At 43.1% G+C, this 18,015-nt stretch overlaps 1 protein-coding gene across 3 annotated transcripts in view; it reads right to left on the reverse strand.

The window, feature by feature from the left end:
* Positions 1–18,015, reverse strand: part of RCC1L (RCC1 like) — a 36,895-nt gene that overhangs the window by 14,836 nt on the left and 4,044 nt on the right. For all 3 annotated transcript variants that reach the window (XM_037135573.2, XM_037135572.2, XM_053663478.1), the window contains exons 2-7: positions 13,436–13,565; positions 10,714–10,842; positions 9,796–9,862; positions 9,195–9,246; positions 7,368–7,452; positions 308–489 (exon numbers count right to left, since the gene is read on the reverse strand). In XM_037135573.2, coding sequence (XP_036991468.1) covers positions 308–489; positions 7,368–7,452; positions 9,195–9,246; positions 9,796–9,862; positions 10,714–10,842; positions 13,436–13,565 — 645 coding nt within the window. The remainder of the gene's footprint in view (positions 1–307; positions 490–7,367; positions 7,453–9,194; positions 9,247–9,795; positions 9,863–10,713; positions 10,843–13,435; positions 13,566–18,015) is intronic.

Genomic DNA, 18,015 nt, shown 5'->3' on the forward strand with positions numbered 1-18,015 from the left:
TACTTAACAATCATGATTATATCTCTATTTTTTTAAATGGGCCATTAGTTGGTAATTGTTGAATATGGGTGATGGGTATAGAGATTAATTATGTAGTGAGCTTTACTTTTTCTTTATATTTACTTAATAAAACATCTAAGGTTCTGCTATATTGTATAAGTGGTGGCCTGCTTTGATGAGGAGGCCGGGCTAGCGGTGAGGGGGGGCCACAGGCAGGGCTCCCGAAGGCTGCTGGCGGCCTACCGCCTGGCCTGGGTGGGGTCGCACAGGTGTCTTCAGTGAGCTGCAGGCTTATGCAACCTCATACCTGTGTGGAGTCCGTGACAGAAGCCAGCTGCAGGTACTCAGAGTTGCCCCAGCCGAAGAGGTCTCCATCAGCTGACACAGCCAGGCAGCAATCCCCGTAGGTGGCCACCTGGACGATGTTCACGCTGGCGAGGTCTCCCCCCAGCTTGGTGGGCGCACTGGTGATATTGTAATGACCCAGACCTAAGGGAAGGGAAAACATCGACTTTTAATTTCTTATTCCCTTAACACTTACAAAGACTCGCTAGGTACCAAATACACTTGAGCACTTTACAAACATCAGAATTCCTCATCTGTCTCTCGGCAGCCGTGCAACTCCGACCCCGTGTTCCCTCAGAGGAGGAGACAGGCAATGCTGGTAATGGTTTTAAGACCCTTGAAATTTTCTAGGTCTAATTAAAGTTAGAAAACTTCTCAAGATGAAATCCCACCGTACCATGAACCTATTAGACATTGCATACATTACCATAAGAACGTTCTAATGCACTGTTGAGCTTGCTGGAAAATAAATGAAATCTGAGCCCATCCCAACCAAACCCTCCACCCCACCCCTTGAACACGGTAAATGGAAACAGGCGAACGGGGTGGTGCACAGGAAACAGGAAAAGACAGGGCTTGCCCGAAGGACAGTGTCACCGCTGGCAGTGAGGGAGGGCCGTCCCTGGCAGCGCCGAGGCACGACGCTAAAGCACCCCTGCCCCTGGCTCCCGAGGGCTCCCTGGCGGGGCTCAGGGCAGCCAGGCCGGCAGCAGCAAAGGCAAACCCAAATCCTCTCTGCAGGGAAGCATCTCCGAAGCAGGCCCTCAGAGTCTCCACACATTAAGCTCAATGAAATATGAGATCACAATAAAAAGCACTAACTAAACTTGTCAGGAAAGATGCCACTATGAGTGGGAGTCAACAGAATACCCTCCAGGCTTCCGACACTGGAATTATGATACAGACAATAAAAAATAACTGTGTGCAATGTTCAAGGAATAAGAGATGGCCAAGAATAACGCGGCCAGGTAAATTTGGAAAGGCAACAATTAGAAATGAAAAAAAATAGTTAAAATTAAAAACTCAAATGGATGGACAAAAAAAGACAAACCACAATGTAGGATGTGTGCAACACTTAACCGATAAAGACTACAGATACAGAATGTACTGCAAATCCCTAAAAATCAGAAAGAACAAAAATGGGTAAAAACACCACGTACATTTCAGAGAAAAAAGTAAAACTGGTCCATGAACACATGAAAAGATCCTCACTCTCAGTGGTAAGCAGGAAAATGCAAAATGGAACCTCAGCGATACACTACTTCACATCCTCCAAACAGGCAAACCCTTTTAGGTGGACAACGCCACACTTTGCCAGGCTGTGGAACTGCGCCCTGCTGCTGTGGCGGAGGGTCACTGGTTACAGCTGCTTTGGAAAACACCCGCTGGAATACATATACCCACCCTCCAACCCAGCACTTCACTCACAGGAGCTTCACTGGAGCTCCTAGGACTCCTCAGCAAATGGACAAGGAGACACACTGATGACCGTGGAAATACTGATTCCTGTGTACCAAGAAGCTGTAAACCATCCACATACCTATCAACAGAAAACGAACAGATCGAGGTGTACTCCACAGTGGAATATCACACAACTATAAAAATGAACCGCACTTGGCAAAGAAGCAGGACATGAAACCACGACACAAAACTCAGCTCAGCTCTAACACTAAGAGTGGACAATCCAAAAAAAGGAAATCAAGGAAATGATTCTGTTTATGTTGGCATCAAGAATACTAAAATACTTTTGAATTAATGTAAAGAGATAAAGGACCTGTACAATCAAAATCACAAAACATTGCTGAAATTAAAGAAAGTACAGAGCTGGAAAAACATCTCATGTTCAACTATACTCCCTATTGAAATCCCAACAATGTTTTGTGCTGAAATAGAAAAATCCATCCTAAAATTTATATGGAATCTCAAAGGACTCCAAATGCTAAATGATCTTGAAGAAGAAGGAAATTGGAGATTTCAACTTATTGTGAAGTTACACTAATTAAAATAGTGTGATACAGGCATAAATGCAGACATATAAACCAATGGACTAGAACAGAGTCCAGAAATAAACCCTCACTTACATGGTCAAATGATTTTTTTAAAAGAATCCCAAGACCATTCAATAGAAAAAGGACACTCTTTTCAATAAATGGTGCTGAGAAAACTGGGTACCCACATGAAAAAAAAATAAAGTGGGACCCTTAGCTAACACCACATACAAAAATCAACTCAAAATGGATCAAAAACCTAAATGTAAAAGCTAAACCTACACAACTCTTAGAAGAAAATCTAAGACAAAAGCCTTGTGACATTAGATTTGGCAATGATTTCTTAGATATATGACACCCAAAGCACAGGCAACTAAAGAAAATATAAGTTGTTAAGAGAGTAGATCATGCACTGGCTTGTGTGGCTCAGTGGATCTGAGCACTGCCCTGTAAAATGAAAGGTGGCCAGTTCAATTCCCAGTCAGGGCACATGCCTGGGTTGCAGGCCAGGTCCCCCGCTGTGGGCGTGTGAGAGGCAACTGATTGATGTTTCTCTCTCACATCAATGTTTCTCTCTTTCTTCCTCCCTTCTCCTCTCTGTAAAAATAAATAAAGAAAATCTTTAAAAAGAGAGAGAAAGCGCTTTTATCACACAAAAAAAGAAATTTCTTTTCTTTTTTGTTTTATTTTATCTGTGTGAGATGAGGGATGTTAACAAAACCTATTGGTAATCAGTTCACAATATATAGAAATTAAACCATCACATGGTATACCTTAAACTTATACAGTGGCATATGTCAATTATTTCTTAATAAAATTGTAAAAAAAATTTTAAGAATACACAGATTTCATTAATGAAAAGTAAAAACTTCTGTGCATCAAAAGACACTACCGAGAAAGTGAAAAGGCAACCCACATAAAGCAGAAAATATCTGCAAATCAGGTATCTGATAAGGGATTAATATTCATAATATACAGACCACTCAAGTACAACAAAAACAAACAACCCAATTAAAAAATGATCTTCTTCAGCCCTGGCTGGTGTGGCTCAGTGGACTGAGCATGGGCCTGTGAACCAAAGGGTTGCCAGTTCGATTCCCAGGAAGGGCACATGCCTGGGTTGCAGGCCAGGTCCCCAGCAGCAGGTACATGAGGGGAAACGACACACTGATGTTTCTCTCCCTTTCTTTCTCCTTCCATTCTCCTCTCTCTAAAAAAATAAATAAATAGAATCTTTTTTTAAAAATGATCTTCTTCAAAAAAGATATACAAAGGGCCAACAAGCACATGACATAAATGTTCAACATCACTAACCATTAAGGAAATGCAAATAAGATACCACTTCACATCCATTAGGATGGCCACTATTAGAAAAAAATAAAGAAAATAACAAGTGTTAGCAAGAATGTGGAGAAATTAGCACGTGACACAACGCCAACGGGAATGTAAAATGGTGCAGCTGCCGTGGAAAACAGCATGGCAGTTCCTTGATATTTTAAAACCTAATCACAATACGATCAGCAATGCTACCTCTGGGTCTACGTCCAAAAGAAGCGACAGCAGAGTCTCAGAGAGACGGGTCCGCACACCCACGTCCACAGCAGCTCTACTCCAACAGCTGAAAGGCAGAGGAACCAAGTGCCCCTTGGTGGGTGCACGGACAAGCACCATGCGGTGCACACACGCAGGGAGTATTATTCAGCCTCACAGGGGAAGAAAATTCTGACAGATGCTATAAAATGGATGAATTTAGAGGACATTATGCTAAATAAAATAAGCTAGTTACAAAAAATAATACTATATGATTCTCTTACATAAGGCACCTAGAGTAGTCAAATTTATGGAGGCAGAATGTGGAACAGGGTTGCCGGGCACAGAGGGGAAGAAGGAACGAGGAGTTGCTGTTCGCGGGTGTGACGTTCCCGTTTCACCGCATGAGAGAGTTCTGGAGACGCGTGGTGGGGTGGCCACACAACGACGCGAATGTGCTTCACACTCATGCACTGTACGTCTGAAAACGGTTCCGGAGTAAAGCTTATGTTATGTGTATTTAACCACAAATGTTAAAAACTGAAGGAAAACAAAAAACAAGTTAAGGCTGGAACTGGCCTCTCCAGCTGTTAGGGGTGTGGGGCGGGGGTGAACAAAGTGCAAATGTTTATAACACGGCTGAATCTTGAGAAACTTAATGTTGAGTTTAAACCAAGTTACAGAAGACACACAGAGTGTGACCCCTAAAATAAGCAAAACTACTCAGTACATTCTTGAGGACTATGTGAATGTGTGTGTACAACTCTTTGTCCCCTCAGAGAAAGGAACGACAGAAGTACGATTTGGGAAGGCGGTCCCCCCCCCCCCCCGCAGGGGAGGCATGGGAATCAGGAGCAGCACGCAGGCAGCACCCGGTGCTGAGAAGGCTCTAGGTCTTAACCGGGGTAGTGGCTTCCCCAGTGCTGTTTCATTATCGTGTTTTATTACCTCCATGTATGTTACATATTTTAAAGCTAGGATAAAATTCATATAACATAAATTCACCATTTGAACCATTTAAATTTTTTAAATCTTCACCCAAGGATATGTTTATTGATTTTAGAGAGAAAGGAAAGGGAAGGGGGCGAGAGAGAGAGAAACATCAACAGGCTGCCTCTCCACGCACCCCGACCGGGGATCAAACCCACAACACTGCGGTGCACAGGACAACCAACCGAGTGGCCCGGCCAGGGCTCAACCATTTTAAAGTACACAACTAAGTAGTTTTGGGTATAATCATGCTGTGTAAACAATATCTCTAATTGAAGAACATCTGCATCACCCAAAAAGAAAACGGACACCCATTTACAGTTGTTCCCCATTTCCCACCCCACTCCCAGCCCCTGGCAACAACTAACCTACTCTGTCTCTATGTGTTTACCCACTCTGGACACACTACGTGGCCTTTTGTGTCTGGCTCAGATGTGAAGTGCAAAAATCCTGACAAGTGTGGCTCAGTTGGCTGGGTACTGTCCCACGAAGCAAAAGGTGGCTGGTTTGATTCCCAGTCAGGGCACAGGCCTGGGTTGCCAGCCAGGTCCCCAGTGGGTGGCCACATGAGAGGCTACCACACATTGATGTTTCTCTCTCTCTTTCTCCCTCCCTTCCCCTCTCTAAAAATAAACAAACAAATATATATTTTAAAAAACAAAAACAGAAAGAAAGAAAGTGCAAGGGAAAAGGAAAACAACCAATTTAGAACGAATGGTCAGGCAAGCCTTGACTAAAGTCACGACAGCCAAGCTGAGGCCCACAGTATAAAAAGGAGAGCAGGGAAGAGCAATCCAGGCCGAGGAATGACCTGTGCAAAGACTCTACCGCAGCAAAGAGGAAGGCAAGCTCCAGAAACTGACCACAGGGCGCCCCCGTGTGGCAGGACTCAGAGCCTGGAGAGCACGGCAGTGAGGCCAGGGGAGGCGCAGCACCTGACAGCAAGTTTCTGGAACAGCACCAGGAAGCTGTCGGCCGTGGCCACCTCCAGTGAGTGGGGTATTTCCTCTTGGCCTTTTTCCTGTCTATGCTGTTAAAGTGTATCAACAATTTTTAAATGAAAAGCTGCTTCTTCGGAATTACCCACACACAATTTTAAAAATACAGTGGTATCTCAGTACTCGTTAATTTGTTCCAGAGCTCAGGACAAGTGCCAAAAGCTACGAGTACCGAGCAAGTGACACATAGTTAAGCCTGTTCTCTTGCAGAGCGGCAGTGTGACTCACACAAGTTCTACCAAGTGCAATGAGTCCTGCGCAAGCACCAAATGCTGAAACAGTTTCTCATCAAAATGCAACAAGTAGAAGCCCACAAGAGAAAAGCTTCAACTTTATAGCTACTAAAGAAATGCACATTTTGAAAACTGGCACAGTAATTGATTTAGCACACTCTAGCTGGCACTGTTCATTGCTAGAGAGGTTATGATTCGAGGGGCTGCTCCGCACATTGCTGACGGCAGTATAAACTGGTAATAACCCTTCTGGGAAGCAATTTAATACAACATTCTGAAAATAATGAAAATATTCTAAATCTGCCCTGCCTGGCTGGCATGGCTCAACTGGAGTGGGTGCCAGCCTGCGAACCAAAGAGTCACTGGTTCGATTCCCAGTCAGGGTACATGCTTGGGGTGTGGGCCAGATCCCCAGTAGGGGGCACATGAGAGGGAACCATACTGATGTTTTCTCTCCCTCTGTTTCTCCCCACTCCTCTCTCCTCTAAAAATAAATAAATTTTAAAAATACTTTAAAAATAAAGAAAATATTCTAAACCTCTGTCCCACTCCTGAGAATTTATCCTAAGACAATAATTCAAATGTAAGAAAAAGGCAGCTCTCTGTATGTGACGGCACAGACATACATCACACTGTACATCCCACTCCCCCCAGAAGCATGTCTCCTGATAACAGGGTGAGGATTAGTTATTAGTCTGATGCATTTCATACAAATGTTACAATATATATAATAACAAAATTATAACTGTGAAAACTCTACCAATGTGGAAGAGTGTGTATGCAAACTTAAACGATAAACCACGCGCACCAAACCACACCCATGCTGCCATTACAACACAGAAGTGTACACAGGTGAACACAGCCTGTCCGGTGGGGGTAGGGTTACTGAGGATTTATACAGGATTTAATTTGTAATTTAAAGGCCTTTCCTTCAGATGAATATCAGAAACAAAAAAATTAAATATACAAGGTGATAAAGCTTATTCCTTATTCCTCCCTCCCTTAATGACACTCTTCTGAACTCAGGTAGAATCGAGCTCCTTTCAGGTGGCACTGGCTTCTTCTTCACAAGGCTCAAAGCTCCTTTGTTGAGGGGCGGCTCCACTCCTCCATCCAACCCTTCATCAGTTCATAGCTATGGGAGCCAGGGGTGACGGGAACGGGACTCGAGAAGCAGAACGGGCTCCCCAAGAACCAAACTAAGGAGGGTGGGTTCTGGTCAGTGAGAGCCCTATGGCCTACACCTCCACATCCCACCACCCCCAGGGTGAAAGGGACAATACCTGTCTGCCCATCCGCGCCCCATCCGCAGGAATAGACTTCTCCTTTATCCGTCAGAAACAGGCTATGGTCCTGACCACAGGCGACCTATCAGACAGACAGAGGCGAGGTTGATGAAAAGAAATCCTTAGAAGCCCAGGGTCCTAGTCAAGGGACCCAAAGCCTAGCAGCATTCCCTATGCTCCCGAGCGCCCGGCAGGCTGGGTTCAGCGAGGCGGGCTGCCCCGCACTGCCTCTTATCTTTTATCCATTTCAATGCACTGCAGCCTAGCTTTTGTCTCCCACTCCACTGAAACTGCTCTTGTTGAAGTAAAGTGCCAGGTGTCCTAAGGAATAAACCCAAGAGCTCCTCCATCACCTCCGCACCTGAGGAACCACTCTCTCCTCCAAAAGCTTTCTCTGCTCTTCCACTCTTCTGCCTCTCTAGTAACATCCAGTCTTTGTCAGTTGCTCCATGTCTACCTCCTACCCTTCAGTATTGGAACCCTTCAGTACTGGAACCCTTCAAGATTCTGTTCCCTGCCCTCTTCCCTCCTCAATCTTCACACTTCCCTGGGAGGCTGCATCTAATCCCAAGGCTTTCGTTGTCACCTCCACACTGTTCTCTCCAGTCCCAACAAATCTCAGTTCGAACCTCTTTCCCTAACTACCAAAGGAAAAGCCCCTTCACCAAACACTTATGTCAGACACTATGCCAAGTCAATAAGCAAGACCACCCAGCAAGAAACTGAGTCTCAGAGAAGTTTGCAAACTTGCCCAAAGTCATCCGTTAATACGTGGAGAAGCAAGGAGTTAACCTCGCATCCATGTGACTGTGAAGCCTGTGCAAGAAGCACTCTGTTCTACTGCAACTCCCCTCTCTCGCTTCTCCTCACTTCCCTGGCCCAGCCACCCGAGTGTGCTCCTCCTCCAGTGCACACCCACCCAGGCTGAGAACATCAGCCGCCAAGTCATTTGCCTACAGACTCACGCTCAGTTCCCTCTAGCTCACTCCCTGCTCGTGTGAGCAAGCCCCAAACCCAGTCAATTCTCCTTACATGTCTCTCCACCTGTCCCTTCTCCCCATGGCTTCCTAAGTGCCCTTCATCATCACTTCCTCCTCCAACTCTACTCCACACCATTGCCAAAGTTATCTTTCTAAACAGAGCGTGGTGTGGCTGTCACTCCTGCTGCTCAGAACCTTTGATAGGCCCCAACTCTCAAGAGGATGAAGTCTAAATTCCTTAGCAAAGCATTCAAGACCACGCATTGCTCACTCCGAACCTTCCAGCCTATCCCCCAAAACTCTGCCATAATCATACAAAACCCCAGCACACTGCACGTTCTCTACAGTTAAAAGTCTCCAGCTGCTCCCTCCCCTCTGACAGAAAACTCTTCCTCCCACCAGTCTGACTGGTCAATTCCTCTGCCACCTCCCATGATGCCTTTCTACCTTCCATTCCATCCCAGCTACTCAGCAACTCCCCTACTGGTACTTTCATAGAGATTTCTGTGTACATCACTTAGTTAGGAATTTATTATAAGTACTGACCATGTGCCAGGCACTGCACTAGGGGTGGGAAGAAACTTAGCGAGATAAAGCCAGCCCAGGACATCCACAGTGCTCTGACAGCTATTTTTTCAGTCTGTCTCTCCCGCGAGAGTGTCATCCCCCAAACCGTATTAAACTTTGGACCTTGATCTACTGCAAATCCTGGTCTATAGTAGGCAGGCAGTGACTTTTCACTAAAATAATTTATTAATTCAGAAAATCTGCCTACCAAATGTGCCACCACTCTACCCAACCTCCCCCTTTCACAAGCGCCCTGGGAGCAGCATGAGAGGCTCACCTGGACCACTTGTCCATCGAAGTCCTGCATTCTGTGGACTTTGTGACTTTCACTGCACCAGAAGCAATTTGGGGAGAAGCAAAAGATGTGTTCACAGGAAGCTGGAGTTCTGGCCCCGCCCCTGTCACCTTTAATTGTGGCCCCCACATACATAGTGACTGTTAGGAAAACTCTCAAGGTGAAATATAAGGCGGAATTAGGCCAAGGTGTGAAAGTGAAAGAAAACAAACAAAATCCTTTGGTGATTTTCATATGCTGCCAGACTTGAAACTGGTATTTAGAACCACCAGCACAATGCAATGAACTGGGGGGAAATTTTCTTAAAAGACTAAATGAGTAGGACTGAAACAGAGGGGAATTTGTGAAGTTAATCAATTTGGTTAAAAATTAAAAACTAATTCAAAGAACTTCTACCCATCACAATCAACGCTCACGCGCCCTCCCCTCCCACCAAGCTAACTTGGGGGGGCTCAGCCTACAGTGGAAGAACCCTCTCCCGGCTCTCAGGGGAGTCTCCCTTCTTGCTCTGTGGGTCTATCACTCAAGAAATGTTTAATACTTAGTGCAACTGGGGCAAGGGGAAGTCCCTTCAGGAACTTACCTGTAAATTTCATTCTCGACCACCTTTCTTCCACATTGCCCATAAGAATTGTTTCCCATGCTGAAGACTGAAAAAACAACACCCCAATCAAATTCAGTTCATGGAATCCTGGAGTCTCAGGTCTGGAAGGGGACCTCAAAACTGGTCCTAGTCCAACCACTCATCCTAGCTGCTGTTTGGTTTCCTTCTCCTGCATTCGCAGCCTGTGGGGGCAGAGCCACAGGAGCGCTGAGGTCCAGACCTGCCGCATCAGCGTGTGCCACCTTCGCTGCTCCTGCTGCCCTCCCCCCCAGGCCCCAGTCCCGCCGCTCAGCAATCCCACCTCACGCAGGGAAGCACCTCCTGTGCAAGGCCTCGGCGCCCCATTTCCTGAACCTGTCACTAGGTTGCCCTCGATGCAAAAATCCCTCTTGAAAAAACACTATCTTCACCTTTTCCTACAACGCACACTTAAACAGAAAATGAAACTTGAAAATCATAGTCAAGCTGGTCTTTCCCTAGAAACCACTCTTCTGGAGAGGGTTGAGGTTACCCACAAGCCTGGACTCTGAAAGCCCCCACCACTTGGAAGAAGGTTAGCAAGCAGGTTTCTTTCAAAACAACAGAAAAAGCCACCTGCACAAGCAGCCCGGCTCGGTGACTTTATGCGAAGGGAGTGGGAGGCTCTGGTAAGGCTGCCTGGTGTGTGCTGTCCCATTCACAGACACCTGAGGTTTTCCAAGAACCACGCAGAGCAGAAAGCGTAAAAGATTTAGCAAGGCCTGCCCAATACAGCTCTCTTGGGCATCCTCCTGACTTGCTCGGGAAATGCCAACAGATTCCCTCAATACACGTGGCTCAATCGAATAAGCCACTTTAAACCTAACGGCAAGAAAGCAGCTCCCCACTCTTCCACAGGTCTTGAACAAGTCAACTCACCCCCTTCGTTGTCTGTGAGGACCAGAGAGTGGGCTCTGCCGCAGGAGACCTGTAGCACCCGTGTCTCCTGAGGTCTGTCCAGAGGCAGTGGGACTGGTGAGGGCTCCAGAACATACTCGTATCCCCTCACTGAAACCAAAACGATCGGTCTCATCACACTGATTGAAAGCCCCAGCCCTCCAATATTAGATATGCTGCTGAAGTGCCACCTTGTTACTCAGTCAGATCCCGGGAATGACTTACTCAAGACGCGTACGCTAGTGGCAAAGCTGAGGCTAGAACCCCAATCCCCAACTCTCAACCTACTGCATCCCATTGCCTCCGTTACATTTTGGGTTCTTGCAAAGTATACTAGTTTTATTTAAAAACCTCTTTGCATGTCATTCAATAGTGTTTGAATTTTTAAGGAAAGTAAAAGCATTTTCTTCCTGCAATAGCCACTTAACCTTCTCAGTAAAGTGAACAATAGCAAATATTGTTATATGAAAAAGAGGCAAAAAGAATATGTAGATGCATTTATTAGCATACCCACTAAATCTCCGTAGGAGGGGAACCCAGAACTGTGAACACAGGCCATCTTCAGGGAGAAATACCATGTGGGGAGAGGACAGAGGGGGAAAGCAAACTAGTCATTGTTTATTCTACTGTGCCTTTGGGATTCTGAATGATATAAAAATTTTAATATTTAAAAAAATAAGTAAGGGGGAAAGTTTTTTAGAAGTCACTCTAAAGAAGAACCTTACTGTTCTGTACAATCCCACTGAAGAAGCTAGATGGGTCTCCATAAAGAATTCCTCTCGTAGGTTTTAAATGATAAGCTTTTGGACATTTATAATGTAGGCTGGAGTTTAGGAGAAAATCTGCAAACGTACCAGTCCTCAACCCACACCCCACTAAACAACCCCTCTACTTTCTCCTTTGAATCCCATGTTAAAAAAGATTTTGCCTACCAAATAAATGGCATTATTATGATTGTAATAATATACTTGCCCATTTGTTTCATTAGTGACTAATTTAATATTCAGACAGAGTTTTTGATCAACATGGAATAACTGGCTTATCACAGTAAGGTGATATAATTCTAGGCAAAATCAAAGAAATGAGACAATGTTGTTAGCTGGTACAGCCTTATTAGCTGAAAATACACAGCACTTTAGGATACTGAGAAGTGACTCACATTCCCCCATTACTATCTTCATTTACCCCTAAGGGGAAGCTGTAAATATATAACATTCAAAAGGAATCTGGCTCTAGATGTAACTACCAACTGACAGGAATATAAAAGATCATAAACAGCCCTGGCTGGTGCAGCTCAGTGGGTTGAGCACAGGCCTATGAACCGAGGGGTCGCCGGTTCGATTCCCATTCTGGGGCCCATGCCTGGGTTGTGGGCCAGGTTCCCAGTGGGGGGTACGTGAGAGGCAACCACACAATGATGTTTCCCTCCTTCTCTTTCTCCTTCCCTTCCCCCCTCTAAAAATAAATAAAATCTTAAAAATAAAAATAAGTAAAAGGTCATAAACAGGGACACATTCAGCAAACCCCACACTGGAAAATTCTACAGGATAAATGATGTGGTTTCTTTAATAAATAAATTTCAAGGAAAAAAGACTAAAACCCAAGACACCTTTAAAAGTCTTATCAACCAATTGCAATGTCTGGACCTTATCTGGATCTTGATTCAAATAAATTTTAAAAAATAAAATAAAAATGCAATGACATTCGTGAGACCAGTAATTTGCACACTGAGTAGATGTTTGATGATACTGAGATCATACTGCTACTATATTGTTAATTATTTCTAGGTGATAATGTGGCACTTACTTTAGAGTCCCTACTTTTCTAGATATGCACCGAAATATTTATGAACGAAATCAATAATGTCAGGATTTGCTTCCAGTGGATTGAAGGGAAATGACTAAAACAAGACCGGCCTGAGCCGATGGCTGACGAAGCTGCTGGGAGCACACGGACGCGTCCCACTACTCTGTCCACTGCTGCGTGTACCCAAAATTATTCCCAATAAATGGCATAAAAAAATGTGAGGTGGCACCTTACAGCTACTAAAACTTCAACACTAACTTATAAAAGAATTCTGGTATGACATAAAGTGGAAAAAGGCAGAAAATAAAACATACGTTGTGATCAAAATAAAACAATGTACTATTATATAAATGAGAAAACAGGGAAAAAGGAAAAGGTGTGTCCTAGTATGTATGTCTAGGTAATTTCTCCCTTAGTTTAAAAAAACATTTCTTATTGTTCTTAAAACATTGTCTGGCTAATGTCTACTTTTTAAAATGTCACTAGAAATCATTTCTAACATTTTTACAACCCAAGTTCCAAACAGCTGGAATGAGGCCTCCAGCATCAGGACCACACTGAACCCCCAGACCACGCCCCAGGTGCTGCACAAACTCCCCAAGCCCAGGCCCCAGGTGCTGCAGAGAGTTTCAGGCTAACTCCCAGCTGAGAAAGGAAGGTCATCACTTTGGGAGCAAAATGGAACATTTTTACTTATCAGCAAATGCCTCTGCCTAAAGGTTCAATATTATTATACCAAAGAGGCTGAAAAACAATCTAACCCAAATGGTTTCAAACAGCATCCCTTTAAGACTCTATTTTGTTGTTATGCTTTGGTTTATGTAATCATACTCATGAAAACCCAAAGGGAGCTCTCAGACCAGTCACAGCAGAGAGAAGCCAACGTGAGAATGCTCACTTTTATCTTTCCGGCTCCTGTGAAATCCAAGCTGAGAATCTTTGTTGAGTCCCATACCCCAAACTTTCGTAACATCCTTGGTTTTGGAGGACAGCAACGTGAACCCATAGCCACAAGCAGCTGATGAAATCTGAAAAAGAGTCCACATAAGGCATTAATTGACTTGTGATATCAAGTTGTTTTGGGCAATTTATGGCAGGTTATTTACCCAATCCAAGAACACATACTATTAACATAGCAATTAACATGTATTCAACATTTACTGCGTTAAGTGTTTGACATGAACTGTCTCATTTAATTTTTCCAGCCACCCTGTAACTAAGTATTATCATCATCCCCACTCACTCGGACATAGTCTAGCATAGCAGTTAAGTTGATACCTGCCTTAGTTTGAATCTTGCTCTATCCCTTACCGGCTGTGTGACCCGAGACAGATTACTAAACCTTCTATATCTGTTTCCCTCTCTGTAAGACAGAGATAATAAATACCTTTCTCATTAGGTTAGTGTGAGGACTAAATTAGTACAGCTAAAGCCCTTACAGTAAACAGCATCTGACTTAATGTAGTTATTATTACTACCAGCAGTAGTATTTGATAGATGAGGAAATCAAGTGTGAACCTGGGGTGGGAGGGTGGGAAGAACTCCTGGTAGCTAATGGGATCAAATGTTAAAAAACAGAGCCTAGTAACCATTTCTGCACAGGGGCTTCTCATGCAATCTGCACTTCACAGAGAAGCCTGTGCTGAATTGCCCTCATATTGTGTTTCTTGCCATCTGAGCCAGCCATTATACAGGATTTCTGGAATCCTATTTCAACCAATAGGACTAAGGTTTTCCCCATCCAATCAGAGCTGCACAGCTCTGACCAATCTGAGCAGCTCTATTCTGATGGATGAAGGAAGGGCCTTTTGGGCCAGTCAAACTGCAAGGATTCAGAGCCCTCATTTGCATAAGGATGGACCAACCAAGGACCAAGAATAGTGATTCCTGTCCATATATGCCAGCTCCTCTCTGGCTCAGAGAGCTGATTTTCCACTGAAGACTGCCATTCCCTCGCTAGAGCTGAAACACCCAAGATGTCTTACCAGAGTATAGGGGAGCAGACCAGCACACAGTGGAACTGAGCAGAGCTCCCTAGCTGAAAAGGGGCCTGGCCCTGGGGCAGCCACACAGCTGTGCTGTATCATTGTTTGCACTGAATAAAGTATCCCTCTTCACTGCATCCCAAACTGGGGATTCATGTTGGCATTGAATTTGTGCCAACAACAATCAGCTGATACAAGGTTCCTTCTGACACAAGTTAAAGATTAAGTAACTTGCCTAAAATACTCACAAAGCAGGTAAGTGGAAGCTATCTGATTCCAGAGTGTATATAATATATCATCAGAAAGTCTAGTTTTATTAAAAAAGAATAAGACATGCAAAGAAACAAGAAAGTATGACCTACACTGAGGAAAAAGCAGAAACTGACCTTATGTGGACAAAGATGATGAATTTGTCAAAGACTTTCATGAACTATTGTTCAAAAGAAAACATTTAACTGTGTTTAAAAAATTAGCCCTGGCTGGTGTAGCTCAGTGGATTGAGCATGGGCCTGCAAACCAGACAATCGCGGTTCGATTCCCAGTCAGGGCACATGCCTAGGTTATGGGCCAGGTCCCCAATTTGGGGCATGTAAGAGGGAACAGATCAATGTATCTCTCACACATTGATATTTCTCTCCCTCTTTCTCCTTCCCTTTTCCTCTCTCTAAAAGTAAATAAATAAAATATTTTAAAAGAATTTTTCAAAAAAGAACTCAAACTACTCAACAGCAACAAAACGATCCAATTTAAAAATGGGCAGGGGACCTAAATAGACACTTTTCCAAAGAGGACATGCAGATGGCCAACAGACATATGAAAAGATGTTCAACATCATTAGTTATAAGAAAAATCAAAACCACAATGAGATACCACTTCACACCTGTCTGAATGGCTCTTATCAATAAGATAAGGAATAACAACCGCTGAACCGGGTGTGGAGAAAAGGGACCATCCCCCACAGCTGGAGGGAAGGTAAGCTGGTACAGCCACTATGGAAAAGGTATAGAAGTTCCTCGAAAAAAGTAAGAACAGAGCTTCCATATGCTCTAGCAATCCCTGTGCTGGTATCTACCTGAAAATCTGAAATATCTACTATTTGTAGAGATATATGTACACCTTATTCACTACAGTAGTATTCACAATAGCCAAGACATGGAAACAATTTAAGCGTCCTTCACAGAAGACTGGATGAAGAGGACATAGTATGTATATGCTGTGAAATATTACTCAGTCATTAAAAAGATGCAATGCTGCCCTGGCCGGTATGGCTCAGTTGCTTGGGCATCATTCCACAAACCGAAAGGTCAGGGGTTTGATTACTGGTCAGGCCACATAAATTGATAGAATGTTATTAACCAATGTTACTCCAATACCACTTAATAACAAAATTTTTAAAGAGTAAACATTAGTATTTGAAAACAAAGAAAAAAATACGGCCAGAAAATTTACCAAATTTTATGCAAACCATAAATCTACAGATCAAACTTGTTCAACAAACTACAGTTAAACTCTTGAAAAATAGAGACTATCTTAAAAGCATCAAAAAGAAAATGGATTCCTCAAGTACAAAGGAACAACAATATTAACAGCTAACTTCTCATCAGAAACAATGGGGACCAGAAAGCAGCAGAATGACATTTTCAAAGTACTAACAAAAACTGCCAACTAAGAATTCCATATCCAACAAAACTACCTTTAAAAAACAAAGATGAAATACAGACATTCCCAAAGACTGAGAGAGTTCGCTGCTGGGAGACCTAGCACCACATATCTTGAAGTGCTTCTGTCATCTGTGATGTACAATACACTTCAAAGTCGGTAAGACTAGATCTTAAATGTTCTCACCACAGGAAAGAAATAATAGCTCTGGCCAGGTAGCTCAACTGGTTAGAGCACCATCTCTATACACCAAGGCCGCAGGTTCGATTTCTGGTCAGGGGACATATAAGAATGAACCAATGAATACAGAAATATATAGAACAACAAACCAATTTCCCTCTCTCTCTCTCTGCACCCTCCCTTCCTCTCTCTAAAATCAGTAAATAAATTTTTTTAAAAACAATTCTGTGATACAGTATATGTGTTAGCTAATGCATAGTTGGCAATCTGATTGCAATACATAAACATATCAAAAGTCAACACATGCACACTTTAAAATTATACAATGTTATATGTGAATTACATCTTGATTTTTTAAAATACTTCAGGCTGAAAGGAAATGACAGCAGATGATAACTAACAATCACAAGAAGAAATGAACAACACCAGTGAAAGTAATTACACAGGTAATTATAAAGCATTGTGTAAATATATTTTTCTCTTCTCTTAAATGATTTAAGACAACTGCATAAAACAATAATTACAGAATTATACTGTAGGTTTAAAACATAAAAAGATGTAATATACATCACAGTAACCACAAAAAGGAAAGGAGGAGATAAAGCTATGTTGGAAGAAAGTTACTATAATTTTTATGAATTGGGTCACTACTACCCCACAGTAGATTGTGATAAATTAAGACACATGTTGTAATCCCAAAAGCAACCACTAAAGAACTCAAAAAATATAGTAAAACACCCAACAAAGAAAATAAAAAGGTTTACTAGACAAATACCTATTTAACACACAAATAAGGCAGTAAAGGAAGAGAGGAAGGAACAAAAAAAAAGACAGCAAAATGGCAGGTATAACCCACATTATCAATAATTACATTAAAAAGACGTGGATTGAGTAACATCAGTGAAAACACTGGCAAATATTGTTAGGGTCAACTTTTCAGAACTCTAGAAATGCACCAAAGGCTTGGAGGAATTTGAAGAGTGTTTACTCAAGAAAAGCAGCAGAATCTCAGCAAGAACAGCAGGATCTGCATGTTCTAACTTGCCCTAGATTCCCGTTCACCTCTCCGCAGCTCTGCAGTGGCCTTGAAAACCAACAGCTTACAACCATGGTGGAAATCAGAAATCTGGCAGCTACTGAAGGGGGCAGAATAGGATTGGAGCCTCAGGGCCCCGTTTCCAGAGAACTCTCATTTAAACTATCTGGTGGTTCCCCAAAGGCCCCACTTGCAAGGCTGTCTTTATTTGGCCTGACCCCTTAGCAAACATGGAGCGATTTATTGTTTATAGGCAGTTAAGGAAATTTCTGTCCAATTACTGGCTGTCCACTAAGCTAACTGAACAGATACATCAGTGCCTACACGTGACAAAGAATATAAACTTTACCAAATTAGTTCAAAGAAATCACTGAACAACAATAAACAGCAACAACAATAGGCCTTGGAGTGATGGGAATATTTATTTCCAGAGTTGCCACCTTGTATCATTTTTAATGAGCAGTTTTCAACAACAAGAAAAAACACAAGCAATGGAAACAATAAATTATAGCCCTTCCACAGGAGAGGGGAAAAGCAGTCAACAAAAACTGTTCCTGAGGAATCCCAGATGTTGGATTTAGGACAAAGACTTTAAAGTCAACTGCTTTAAATACAGTC

Source organism: Artibeus jamaicensis, unplaced genomic scaffold, assembly GCF_021234435.1.
Source record: "Artibeus jamaicensis isolate MK-2021 breed Jamaican fruit bat unplaced genomic scaffold, CSHL_Jam_final contig_3182, whole genome shotgun sequence".
Lineage (NCBI taxonomy): Eukaryota > Metazoa > Chordata > Mammalia > Chiroptera > Phyllostomidae > Artibeus > Artibeus jamaicensis.